Source organism: Andrena cerasifolii, chromosome 1, assembly GCF_050908995.1.
Source record: "Andrena cerasifolii isolate SP2316 chromosome 1, iyAndCera1_principal, whole genome shotgun sequence".
Lineage (NCBI taxonomy): Eukaryota > Metazoa > Arthropoda > Insecta > Hymenoptera > Andrenidae > Andrena > Andrena cerasifolii.
In genome coordinates, this window is record NC_135118.1 from 32584982 (window position 1) to 32598481 (window position 13500).

Here is a 13500-nt window from a genome sequence, read left to right on the forward strand (position 1 = left end):
TACGCTCTATGAAAAAGAGACTGATTAATAGTACGTACATACATATGCGCGTACATACATATTTACTCGCATACACATAAAATACTTTCAATTATAGATTTTCCCTGTGCGTTACTTGAAACACATCGATCACTGTCATTTTGACAAACAAGGTGAATCCACTTTGCGGCGCAAAGTAATAAAAAGGGGAATAAACATTTTTCTGTTTTTTTTCTTTCTTTTCTTTCGAAGAATACTCGTCAGAGTGTTAAGAAGTAAAAGCGAAAGCGTTTCGCGGAATCAGTCGTTTGCATCGCAACTGCGGGAAGTCGTTGGAATCGTCTGCTAGAAAACAGAATTGAATAGAATTCCAAATGCAATGAAAATAAACGAGAAAAACATGGTTGCGTTTGCGACTTCGGCAACGCCCGTCGATCGCGAAGGTTGGTTGAATAAACGCGGCGAGCTGAACCGTGGATATCAGCGAAGATGGTTCGTTCTCAAAGGAAATATATTGTTTTATTTTGATCGACGTGGCGATAAGGAGCCAGTAGGTATGATAGTCCTCGAAGGTTGCACTATCGAATTGGCAGAGGACGAGGAACAGTTTGGCTTCCAAATCGTATTCCATGGCCCGAATAACAGAAACTATGCTCTGGCTGCGGAATCTCAGGTAAAAAGTATTCCTTTAATTCCCCATCGCTGAACGTTGCATTTCGCGTTGGATTAGCGGAAATATACGTACGCACATTAACATTCAGGAATCTATGGAGCAATGGATGAAGGCTCTAGCATGTGCGAGTTACGATTACATGAAGCTAATGGTGGCAGAATTACAAAGACAATTGGACGCAGCGGAAGAAGAAACCACGGTGGTGATAGCTCCCGCAGAATCTCCGAAAGCTCCCCCGCGCCAGCGACACAACCCGTTCAACAGACCGGAATCTCATCAGCGCTCGCAGAGCGTCAGATCCGCCCCTGGCAGAACAGAGAACGTTCCAAGGGCCAGGGTAACGTTTCGAGAGCTCCACACCATGTACGGTAGGAGAATCCTGGCGGATTTAAACGAGTGGAGGCACGCGAGGAAAAACGCAGAGGCTCCCTTGATTACGCTCTAACGCCTCTACGTGTACAAATTGTACATATTTATATAGATAAATACGATCGATATAATATGATAAATAGGTAATACAATCTGGTACTTATTAAGCAGTTTTAGAACGTATCATTTATTTTTGTAACAGCGATACTTGTAATCGGGACATAAAGTACTTTAGAACATTGCGAGCGCAGTATAAATATCTTGTGATTTTCTATGACGCGGAATGCGTTTGCGAACAAGCTACTGTCGGATTTCGTCGGAGGATTAGGATATGTTTGAATATATACGCACCTACACATACGCATAAAGGTAGACGGATAAGCGGTAAGGCTGGAACAGACACGTCGAGTAATTTAGTCGAGTAGCGAGTAAAGGCTGATTCAGACACGTCGAGTAATTTAGTCGAGTAGCGAGTAATTTAGTAATTTACCATTGCTTTACTAAACTACTTGACTAAATTTTGATGTTCACGCACGAAAAAGTACTAAATTACACGCTACTCGACTAAGTTATTCGATATGTCTGAATCAGCCTTTAGAGCTGTTTCGAGACTGGAAACAATCGAGCCGAGCCGAGACCCGAACGGTTTCGGGTAGCTTGATTTTTTCGAGCAGCTCGAATGCGTTTTGAGTAGCTTGATTTTTTCGAGCAGCCCGTATATTTCGGGTAACTCGAATGTTTCGAGCCGCCCGAATATATTTTAGGTAGTCGACTGTATGGTGCAGTGTGACAGCTTGATGTAGCTGGAACGTTTTGTAGGCACCGAATATAAATTACGTTAGATGTATAATATGAGATGTATAGGTATGAAAATCATATGAAGTAATTTAACCCTTGCCTGGTGGATATTTTAACAAGACATTGAATGCGGGGTCCATTTTGACCCATAATTTAATTCGTATACACCTCGGTACAAGCTTCTAAATAAGGTATTCATCTTGTTAGGAATACAAACATAAGGAATTACCTTCAATATATATCCATACTCCATTGGGACCCTCCGAAATATCAAACTACACGTGTTACTTCTTATTAGTACTACCTCTTGAAAAAAAACGAGCATTTTAGATTATTTCATATGATTTTCATATCTATACATCTCATATTATACATCTAACTTAATTTATATTCGGTTCGAACTTCAAGCTACTCGACTGTTTCGAGTCTCGAAACAGCTCTAATAGGCGTAGTTTTTTATGTAGATATATTAAAAACAGAATTAGTCTGATAAGATGGAATTGACTTTGAAATGAAGCACGTGACGTTTATCATCGTTCGTTTATTATACAAGCTAAATTTGATTGTACAATACATATAAATAGAAAACCTAGAAGAGAAGAGAAGCGCGTAAACGATATACAGTATACAGTGTAGGGTTCTCCCCTGGCATAAATATTATACGTCGAAGCAGAGAAATAATAGACTACTTAAATTTAAATACACCCTTCTTCCTCGCGTCACCCGGTAGATGCCTAGCACCTAACAAAAGTCGCGCTTTGTCTTCTTCTTGAGGGGCAGATTCCTCCTGCGGGCCTCTCGGCTTGATTTGTAATTTCTGCTTAATAGCCTGACTCAGTATAACGCGTCTAGAATCGCTTTTCATCGCCAAAAGGAGATCGAGCCACGTCCACGTAACGTTATGGTATTCCAACGTAGGTATTACCAGAGCGAAGTCGCGGACGTCCTCCAGATTTTTCTCCTTATTCCCCTGTAATCGCGAAGCAGAGGATTCAGTAAATCGGTAATTAGAATGTACAAGAGAATAATTAATATTTAGGGAGTTATCTGGAGAGATATTCACCTTGTAAGATACACGAACCGGTACTTCTGGTATTTTAATGTATATAAAGAGTTTATTTTTATCTGCCCTTTCTTTCATTTTCTCCACATCGTCTCTTCTTTCGATCGGCACGTAAAACGAGGAATCCCGTTGCGGCGCTGGTGGCTCTTCTATCCCTTCCGGATCTCTCTCGGGGAAGCAGAACTTGAGCATGGTATTGAAAAACTTCTTGGTCAGACCTAGATGAAAGTACGATGAGTGGTGATGATTGAAATATGATTTTGGGACACGGTAGGTGACTTAATATCATTTTACCTATCGTCAGAGGAACCACGTTGATCTCGAAGTGTTCTTTCACAGATATCCCGGCAACTGGCGCCTTTTCCCTGCAGAAGACTCGAAGAGCTCTCTGCCTGTCGACGGGCATGTTGCTCTGCAATTCCGTGGGTGTCAACACTTCGGTATAGATCTGATTCGGTAGTAGATTGGTCATCCTGACGTATCCTAATTCAAGAAGATGCTCGACCGAGTCGTCGGTCTTGCTGGTTTTCGTGTACAAGAAATTCGTCAAGATAAGGTCGGCGATCCCCAATTGACCGTCCGCGTCCGTTAACCTCCACTGGGCGTGTTTGAAGCAGATTTCGGCCACCCTCGCGACCGCCGCTGGTTTATCCTTCAACGTGGTAGAAGCCGTAGCGGGTGCGGTGGTTTCTTTATAACAGCTCAACATCACGTCGAGCTCTTCCGCTTTCGCACCGAGTTGTTCCTTGCACTCGAACACTCTTGCCTCCAGCCGTTCCATCTCGGCCAGCAACTCGGGGCTAGATTCCTCCGCGAGAGCTTTCTGTACCAAATACGTCTCGCGCTCCAATCTCCTTAATTTCGCCACCAATCCGCGCACAGTGTTCTGCAATTGCTGAATCGGTCGCTTTTGATCCTCGACCGAGTGAAGCTGCAGCTGGAATCTCATTCTCTGCAACCGCTCCGACGCCTCCTTTCTCCTCGGCTCTACGTAAAGCAGCAGATTATTCACGATATCCAAGATCATCGCATACTGCAAAGAATTCGTGCAGACATCCAAGTCGTGGTGCATCAACGTGAACGCGTCGGCCGCCGACAGTTCCTTCCTTTCCCACGGACTGACTTCTTCCCTTGGAGGCGGTGGAACTTGATCCACCGATCCAACGTCCAGCGCCTGTCCATAACCGACATAGAAGAATTCGCACTTGCACCTCGAGACGATTCGTTGTAGCTGGTGCTGAGGTCCACCGCCGCCACCGACTGTTTCGCTGACCACACCGCCAACGCTTTGACCGGAACCTACCAGCGCCGGTACGTCGGGCAAGCCAGCTATCACCGTCGAATCTTTCTCCTTTCAAGGACGATACCATCACAACCCCTTAAGTTAGTATTTTCTTTACTTTACCTATGTACTTGCCTATTGTACAATACACATGCCGATACTCACTTGTATATTGTCCAACGTCAACCACATTATGTTATCGTCGATATTCTCGTCGATGTTTGCACTGACAGTGGCATAATACTGCATACATTCCAACGACCCAACCCACGTTGTCTTCGACGCCAAAGTTCTTTCCTTCCATACCGGTTGATGGATTCTCTGTAATATTTCAGCCTTCGCAGCGGACAGGATCACGTAGCCTCGCGTCTCGATACCTTTCAGTAATACTTGACTGTTTACCAACGCAACTAAAACACATGATAATAGGTATACATTCATTAACAGGTAAGTAGCCTTTCTACACGCCTGTACGCAGGGCTTGAAAACTGTTGTAATATCGATTTCGGTTCTCCAAACGGTTATGAAGAATCGAAATTTCCAACTATTATCTGTTTCGGTTACGGTTCCTATTTCCCTCTTCATGTCAGTTCCATAATGGTTATTTTTTCGGTTCTATATCGGTTCTGAAACGGTTCTAGAATCAATTCTTGTATCGACTTTTCGCTAATTGATATCATTAATTATTGTAGCTGCAGATTACTGTATATGTGCATATTTTCCACAAAATCCTTATCGAAAAAGGAGAAACATTCATACGTATCATTGATTTCTAATAAAGCGTTGTAATAAATAAATCAGCTACATATTATGTACATTCACACAGACTATATTATTCAGAATAGGAAGTTACAAGTTTCTCCTGTCTCTATACAGATTTTGTAGAAATATGCACATACAAGAATTGATTCTGGAACAGTTTCGGAACCGATACAGAACCAAAAAAATAACTGTTATGGAACCGATATGAGGAGGGAAATAGGAAGCGTAATTGAAACAGATAATAGTTGTAAATTTTGGTTCTTCATAACAGTTATTTGGAATAAAGGTTCTCCATAATCGTTTTAATCAGAACCTTTATATAACAGTTTTAAACAGTTATTTTCAGGACCGTTTCAAGCCCTGTCTGTACGTGAATACGTAGTATTATATCGTCATACTTAGCCAATTTTTATGCAAAACGTCGTCCTGGTGGCAAGCCGCCAGTCCACGTAGCTGTTGACCTCTGGTTTGCACAGAGAGATCGTCGCTAAAAGCCACCGGTTTGTTCGCAGCCTCGGCTATCAGCCTCTGTAGCATCCCGACCGCTTCACCCTGTTGCGGTTTCGCTGCGGACGACGAGCTCATTTGCGTCGGGGCGTTTTGCACCTCGGCGGACCTCGTTCGATTCTTGTGCCGCGTCGCGGAGCTTTCCCTGTGAAAACCTTTAAGCGCCGCGGTCGAGAGATTCTTCTTGAGTTGTTGAGTCTTGATGAAAGAGTCAAAGAGCGCGAACGCCACGTCTCTATTGGTTTTCGTCCAAGCTCCTTTCAAATCGTGCACCACCAGCCTATGAGTAGGGGTGTCACCGCCGCTTACCCCCGCTACCATCGCCTCCCTGCCGTAACTGACACGCGCTACGCTCAAGCAGTAACACTTCTCGACCGGTTGCCTCAGCGAAGCGGTCTCCTTGTCCTCCTGAAGAGCGCTCTTCAGCCAAATCTCCGCGTCGCTCAATTCGCAGTTCATATAAATCACCGACCAGGCCGCCCTCGGCCGATGTATCAAGCCATCGTCGATCGGGTGCAACGACAGATTGTGCTCGCAGCTGCAGACCACCCTTCCACCGGTCACCTCGAAGCCGCGCTGCATGGCGAACGACATCCAATAGCTGACGTGAAATTGATGGAACGCCAGGGTCAATCTGACTTTCTTGTAATGCCGGCTCAGCTGCTTCTTCCTGGGCCTGATGTTCTTGAACAACGGCCCTTTCCTCGTCGGCCTCGTAGCGCCGGACAGAATGAACTTCAAGTTCTCGAACCATCTCAGAGTGCTCCCGTAAAGCAAGGCGGTCGGCGCACTCGTCATGGTCGGCGATCCGTTCGGCTTAGTTTCCAGCGACAGGCTGACGTTCAAATTCTGCGAGCGGAACGCCCGGAAGGAATCGTGCTCTTGGTTACTCGAATACTCCGGCAGCCTGTCCGGAGCGCAGGGTATCGCCGCGTGGTGGTCCCTAGGATCGCCCAGGCACACCCACGCCAATTTCATGCTCAAACGGACGTTCGGTAGATGCAGTAACTTGCAATCGTCGTATTTACTCGCCGTCCGAACGTAAACATCTAGATCCCCCTTTACGATGATTCTGCCCTGCGTCCAATCCAGCTCCAGCCCCGTCCACGTCAGCTCCATCTCTTCAGTGGTGTTGTATGGATCCAGGGAACCGTGCAGCAACACCGTCAGCTGTTTCACGCAGAGCGTCAGTCGTCCGTGCAACGCCAGTCGCATCTTGTCCCAAAACGGTAACGGAGGGCTCGGATCTCGCGACGGATGGATTATCTTCTCGAAGCTGAGGTTGCATTGCGCTATCACCGGCTCCCAGCACGGGCCGAACGCGTACCGGAATTTATCGATGTCCCAATTCAGATCGTGATAGTATTTCAACGATGTCATTCCCCTTTCCACCACGATGTCGTCCCAGGGCGCTCCGATCTCGATCCTGACGGTTCGCCTGGCTCTCGGCGGCGCCAGAGCTTCCGCGCCGGCTAGCCTGCCCCACACGCTCAAGCTTTCCACCAGCAGTAACGGTTGTGGAAAGTCTCGCAACTGTAACTTCCATTCGGCGCATTTCAGGCTGATCCCTCTGACCCAGAGCGCGCTGAACTCGAGACCGTCCTCGGGCCAAGGCGTCTCCGAGTCCATTTCCCTGACAGCCCTTGTCGCGTTCTCCGCTCCATCGACCGACGGATCGGCCAAAGCCAGTATCTCCAGATCCAGCATCGTCCACGCGAACAGTCGCGTTCTTGCCGGGCCAGCGCGTTGCATCTGCTTCCACCTTTGCACGTAAATCTCAGCGTTCTTCTTGTTCAAGCTGGCGTACAGTTCCTCCACTTTACCCTGGGGCAGTAACAAATGAGCTCGGCAAAGCTCTTGCACTTTCGCGTCCAGCATCGCCTGTCGTTTTAAGCTCTCTTTATACTCATCCTCCAATAACTCGTAATTGTCTCGTAACCGTACTTCGAACGGATCGTCGCTTACCTCGAATACCCACTCCTTGATCTGTAATTCGGATAAATGATTACGATACTAAATACAGACCACATTAATTACGTTGGGATTAGCTTTACCTTACCTTTATAACCAAGTCGCACGGTAAAGGCTTTCCTTTTCCGCTACTCGAAGAAGAAGAAGAAGTAGAACAGGATGAAGAGGAAGAAGAGGCGGAAGAAGAAGCAGAATGAATTTCCTTCAGCCACTTTCTTATACTAAAAAGCTCGTTCTGTATCGCGTCCGTGAACTGATGCTCGTACGGGAAGCAAGCCTTCACCGACTCGATGTTCACCGCCCAACTTTCGTTCCAATCCAGGACGAAACCATCGTTACTTTGTCTTTCAATCCGCAGCTCCTCGTTATCCGGGATTTTAACTAATTCGAAACCTTCGATCACGATTATGTCAGCCATGTCTAGAGTAGCTCGAACGTAATTCAACCGCCATTCACCCTGCGACCATCGTAACTGATCCGATGACAGCTCCAAAAAGTGTTTCGGAGATATATCTATAGACAGACTGATACCCCCAGTCGCCAGTATATCCAACAGCCGTTTCTGCTTCGCAACATTTCCGTCTGTGAACAAAAAGTAAAATGTAAATATGTATCGATGCATGTACACGTTCCTTTACATATTACTCGTACATATGTTATTACATATGTATACATTACTACACCTGCAGTACCTTGAGCGGCGATCGACGATGCATCCCGGCTTAAAATGGATCGAAAATCTGCAGACTCAAGCCAGAGATGCAAAAGCCGAAGGTGCAAGTTTGGACTCCACGCCAAATTGGTACCATCTAGACTGATATTTATCGTTTCGCTAGTCACGGCACCTTTGCATTTTCTTATAGCGAGAAACGGACGAGCCAATCCCTGTGCGTGTTGACAAACGATAGGTTCGTTCTTGTTCAAAGTTATCGCACTTACACCTTCCGCCACGGCAACCAGCCGTTTCGCATTATGTTCTAAGCTCGCGGTGTCCAAACGCATCATAACGGACACTAAAAATTGAAACAGAAATTATTAAGCTGCTAGACTCGGTATATATTCAACCACGTGTAACTGGGCTTTAGAGCATATACGTACGATTATTTTCCGCGATGAAGAACACATTGCAGTTCGTTATCTTCAGATTTAATTGAACGACACTGTCCGAGTCTTTGGCTTCCTTCATTGCCTCGGTTTTTTTGTACCTTTCGCAGCATCTACGGTACAATCTAACGTAAATTTCTACAATGAGAAGCCCCACTGTACTGTACATATTGGGTACGTTTATTTAAGGGGTTACCCCTAGTCAGGAGGCCGAAAAGAGGCGAATGTTTGTGAATTTTTTTTGAAAAAGCGGAAGTATATGTTTTCACAGAACTTTTTGCACTTAAAAGAGCAACATTTAAAGAACACTTAGTAATTTTTCTGTAGAAAAATATTAACGTTTATAATAAAATTACAAGCGACATCCGAGAAGCCTTTTCAAAAAATTGTTTTGGGGTGAGCACTGCCATTCGGAACCAGATTATCTAAAATCAAAAAACAAAAACGATTTCGTTAGTATATTAATGTATCCTCTGATTCGCGGAGGGAATTTCCGAAATATTAATTTAAAACAAACTGGCGACCATTTAAAGTTGAAGACCTGACTTTTGCGCGAAAAGATTTGATTTAAAAATCAGGACTTCAACTTTAAATGGTCGCTATTTTGTTTTAAATTAATATTTCGGAAATTCCCTCCGCGAATCAGAGGATACATTAATATACTAACGAAATCTTTTTTGCTGTTTGATTTTAGATCACCCCAAAACAACTTTTTAAAAAGGCTTCTTGGATGTCGCTTGTAATTTTATTATAAATGTAAATATTTTCCTACAAAAAAATATCAAGTGTTCTTTAAATGTTGCTCTTTTAAGTGCAGAAAGTTCTGTAAAAATATATGCCTCCGCTTTTTAAAAAAAAATTCACAAACATTCACCTTTTTTCGGCCTCCTGACTAGGTATAACCCCTTAAGGCTTAAGGTAATATTACTTGTACTAGAATCAGTGACGGATTTAAGGAAAAAAGCCCAGGTGGCAAACATTCTGAGGGGCCCATTTTTCGGGAAAATGAAGAAGTTTCAAGAAGTTTACTAAAACCGTGCTAAGTGTAGTAGTCCAGAAGGAAATATAGTGTTTGGATAGAATCATAATTCCTTTTTAAGGATGGGGCCCTGAGGGCCTTCCGGGTAAAGGCCCAGACGGCAACTACTCATCGGTCGCCCGTGAAATCCGCCACTGACTACAATACTAGTAGTCGCGTCTTACTTGTACGCCTCTTCAAGGAATCTAGCGAGTTCCAAACTCCATTCGGTTACGAGGGCGTCAACAGCGATTCCTATGGCATTGGTGCGCGTTGTAGCTAATAAAACTCCAATGGACAGAGGTGTTCCCCATCGGTGAGATGTTTCCGAGGTAACAGTATTGGACCCGTTCAAAGCGCAACACAGAGATTCCACTACCAATTCCGTACTCCAGCCATCGACCGTCGTGTCTGTGAAAAATGGAATAACTATTTGGCAGTCGTTTACTACTAATCCTCCCTTGTATCGAGATACTCGATGGAAGGACGCAACGCGTCGCAGCCTCACGTACCGGTAAGTGTATTTAGAGAGAACTTCATATGAGCCACGCTGCATGAAACTTCATCGACGTTCAGTAACTTGACGCTCAGGGATGAATCGTAAAGTTCGGTGTTTACTCGTACATCTAGCCACGGTAAATTATTCTTCAACGTCACGTTGCCCACGGGTCTAGAAACATCTTGATCGGTACTGCATAATATCGTCTCCCAGTCTTTGTGGTCGTAAATGATGGAAAGGCTATTGATTTGCGTCGCGATTTGCAAAACATTCTGCTCCACCTGCCCAAGTAATATGTACATGTTGCGTAAATAAATCGAATTCGTTAACCCGGCCCAGTAACTAACTTGTACGTTAATACCTTTGACTTCACTAATAAAGATCGTAGCGTCAGGACAGGAAGCTTGCTACGGACCAACAACCCATCCAAGTTTAAAGTAAGATTCAATTGAGGGCCACATGCTTGGAATTTCGTGGTAACTTGGAGACCCTTCATTGTACCCTCCAAACCAAGTACCATCCCATCTTCCCTGCCCGTGATTATCGACGAATTGCCGACTTTCAGTGTGAAATCCTGCAGACATTTCTCTTGTACATTTCAGCTCGTGCTTACATCACCTCACATATAAAATCACCGGTCGCTAGGAAACTTTACCTTTGGTATAATCGGTGCTAACCGAACAAATAGATCGTCGCAAGAGTCGGCAGGTGCATCCGTAGCCGGACACGAAGATTCAGCGGTCAACGAACTTCTGTCTTTGAAGAAAGTGACGAGACCTGCTCCTCCGGAACCCTCTGTCTGCGTTATTCCGATGTACAATTTCTATAAATTAGATCCTGCTTGATTCCAATTCATTCCCATTTCAAAGGGCAGCTGTTCAGGATCGTCCGTTAAGTGCGCTAAACACAAATAGCTACCGTTCAAAGCATTGAGCTACATCATTTGATCGCCGTGTAATATTTATCGCCTTACTCTATGGCCCTTGTGATTTGCGCGTAGAAACGAATAACTTGTACGGCGCATGCATAACTAACTGCTCACCTCTACGGACAGCTCTCCCTGCGCTTTTAAAGTTGCTTCCGCGGTCCCAGCGAAGGATATCTGAGACAAACACGCGTCCGAAGCGTGGCGTAACAATTTCATCGCTCCCCCTATAACAGCAGCAGACGCTAAGAGAGTACGAGCTCCATGGACCACGCTGCCGTCCAAACTGAGGCTCTCCGCACTTCCGTTAGCCAGCCAACCGTTACCCAAAACCAGCAGGCTCAAATTTTCTACGTGCACAGCCATGAACTAGAAAAGTTTTCAAACATCCCCGTTAACATAACTCGATTAGAAATTGATTAATGCGTGAAACATTGCTGTAATTAGTATCATATAATATATCTGACAAGGGGACCTTCAGGACTGGTAAACTCAGAAATTGTTTATACTCAGTGTACGCGATGGTCTTCACTCGGATTTTAAGTTCCCAAAGCAGTAAGGTAAGCTTCCCCTCCAAATTCGAGAAAATCGACTTTGAAAAATGTCGTGTTCACTTGTTTACATTTGATACAAAACAGACCACTGTTGCTATTTTTTTTTTTTTTTTTTGAGTACCTATAGGTGGCTTTTATTTACTCTTGGTAAAAAATTTTTTCAAGATTTTCTTCGAGGCACCCTCCAGAATAGTTCCAAATAATTAAAAAAAAATCCGTGTAAAGTTTTAGCTCGATCGGATAACGGGACTGGGTGCCTCTGGGCCCTTAAACAGTTAAATCATTATTTATAATATCCCCCAAGTTATTGATTGAATAAAAAAATTTGTCAAACAGAAGTTGTAGATCTGGACAAGGAGCATCTTTTATGTTGTATTACTTTTTCTCGTGCGACAATATTTCGCTATATATGCCCTCCCCCTTAAATGTTTAAAAAATAGTCCTCGAAAATAAAAATTCCATTTTTTTGTTCGCCTTAATAAATAAAAAATTCCTCAATTTTTGAAAGTTTAAATGTTTCTAGAACACTTTTTATTAGCCCCAAAGAAAATCTTGAAAAAATTTTTTACCAAGAGTAAATAAAAGCCACCTATAGGTACTAAAAAAAAAAAAAAAAAAAAAATAGTACCAACAGTGGTCTGTTTTCTATCAAATGTAAACAAGTGAACACATTTTTCAAAGTCGATTTTCTTGAATTTGGAGGGGAAGCCTACCTTACTGCTTTGGGAACTTAAAATCCGAGTGAAGACCATCGCGTACACTGAGTATAAACAATTTCTGAGTTTACCAGTCCTGAAGGCCCCCTTGTGAGATCGCTATGTACGATCAATGAACACACATACCTGTACAAACGTTATAATTATTGGCGGAATCTTCTTGTTCCTGAGGTCCATTGGCCTCGAAGGCTTCTTCGTTGTACAAACAGGTTTAACAGGAACATCTTTATTAATCCTGACGTCTTTCATGATTACCGCCAGAAGTTTCGCTACGTCGCTGCTAAACAGACTGCTACGTATACTAATCTCCTCGACTTGCTGAAACCGATTGAAACTGGTGATAATCAGTTCAGAGATTTTTCTAACGACAGCTCACGAATATCATCAATCTACTTACCAATGTGAAACCATTTTTAGAAACGTTTACGTCTCGTAGTATAAAATATGGCAGCGATATATGTCCGACTCGTAAATAAATTTTGTATCGCCTCTTCACTAGCCATGCCACGAGCCTTGGTATCACCCTGATGAACAAATTATAGATAATATAGTGCGTCAGATAATGTTGTGATTTTCTACTATCTCTAACCTTACCAGGTGAAACTACAATAGAGAACGAAGCAGACTATGCAACAGGCGAATAACCCAGTCATTTTTACAAATTACATAGCGCAACTGGAGTACAAATACACTTCAACACAAATTCGAACTATGAAAATGGTTGGTTCTTTTACCTAAAACAATTGAAGAAAAGAATAAATTCGCGACAGCGAAACCGCCGATGCATCGGCGATCGACCTGAGTCGACCGACAGCTGATGAACACTGTGTATTATTATCTACCATTATCTATTTACGTATCTATGATGTACGATTTGTTGAATGTTGTTTTCTTATCGATCATGTCGATATATCGATTCGTACGTTTCCGACAACCTCTCGCAGTTCACAGGCACGATCTCTCGCGAAGCGTGAATCGCATTGAATTGCGTGGCGTCAACGCTAGAATTGTTAACGCTACATTAGTTTATTATCAGTCCATTATATGAGCATAGTCGACGATGGACATACATAACTGCATATACGTATGGGACCTCCGCAAAGTTGACCCCTCAATGGAAAATACATGATGTAAGGATATAAGGTGTGCTCGCTGAGCGGCTCATTTTCGTCTTTTACTGCGCAGTCCCAATTTCCGCCATATTAAAATATGTATGCATATGAATGCATATGCAAGTGCACGGCGCATATCGAAATGTTGACAAATTCATTCTATCCTAT

At 43.8% G+C, this 13500-nt stretch overlaps 2 protein-coding genes across 8 annotated transcripts; one reads left to right on the forward strand and one right to left on the reverse strand.

Annotated features, from left to right (window-relative positions):
• The first annotated feature begins 209 nt into the window (after positions 1-209).
• On the forward strand, positions 210-2943 carry LOC143376392 (sesquipedalian-1). 2 transcript variants are annotated; one of them, XM_076826668.1, is made up of 4 exons: positions 292-422; positions 524-652; positions 741-1402; positions 2266-2943. In XM_076826668.1, exons 2-3 carry the CDS (start codon positions 536-538, stop codon positions 1095-1097), a joined length of 474 nt encoding a protein of 157 aa, XP_076682783.1. In that variant the 5' UTR covers positions 292-422; positions 524-535; the 3' UTR covers positions 1098-1402; positions 2266-2943. The 2 variants fall into 2 exon arrangements, with proteins under 2 accessions (XP_076682775.1, XP_076682783.1); XM_076826660.1 differs by having other exon boundaries at positions 210-652.
• On the reverse strand, positions 1794-13204 carry Hob (bridge-like lipid transfer protein family member hobbit). Of its 6 annotated transcripts, XM_076826573.1 has the most exons (17): positions 13063-13204; positions 12815-12954; positions 12618-12744; positions 12347-12538; positions 11068-11319; positions 10681-10848; positions 10387-10599; positions 10039-10306; positions 9712-9955; positions 8503-8633; positions 8088-8417; positions 7493-7986; positions 5325-7419; positions 4330-4574; positions 3177-4233; positions 2883-3100; positions 1794-2789 (listed from the first exon to the last, which is right to left on the reverse strand). In XM_076826573.1, exons 2-17 carry the CDS (start codon positions 12871-12873, stop codon positions 2505-2507), a joined length of 6378 nt encoding a protein of 2125 aa, XP_076682688.1. In that variant the 5' UTR covers positions 12874-12954; positions 13063-13204; the 3' UTR covers positions 1794-2504. The 6 variants fall into 6 exon arrangements, with proteins under 6 accessions (XP_076682688.1, XP_076682736.1, XP_076682727.1 ...); XM_076826621.1 differs by lacking the exon at positions 13063-13204 and having other exon boundaries at positions 8097-8417; positions 8503-8621; positions 9712-9937; positions 12815-13055; XM_076826612.1 differs by lacking the exon at positions 13063-13204 and having other exon boundaries at positions 8503-8621; positions 9712-9937; positions 12815-13055.
• Between the last annotated feature and the right edge of the window lie 296 nt (positions 13205-13500).

Bases quoted from the DNA above. Each gene is read 5' to 3' on its own strand.
- LOC143376392 (XM_076826660.1), top strand. From the start codon at position 359: ATGAAAATAAACGAGAAAAACATGGTTGCGTTTGCGACTTCGGCAACG. The intron at 653-740 runs GTAAAAAGTATT...ATTAACATTCAG, and splicing joins CTCTGGCTGCGGAATCTCAG to GAATCTATGGAGCAATGGAT.
- Hob (XM_076826573.1), bottom strand. From the start codon at position 12,873: ATGACTGGGTTATTCGCCTGTTGCATAGTCTGCTTCGTTCTCTATTGT. The intron at 8,634-9,711 runs GTAAGACGCGAC...AATTTACGTTAG, and splicing joins TTCCTTGAAGAGGCGTACAA to ATTGTACCGTAGATGCTGCG. The intron at 8,418-8,502 runs GTACGTATATGC...TTCAATTTTTAG, and splicing joins CTTCATCGCGGAAAATAATC to TGTCCGTTATGATGCGTTTG.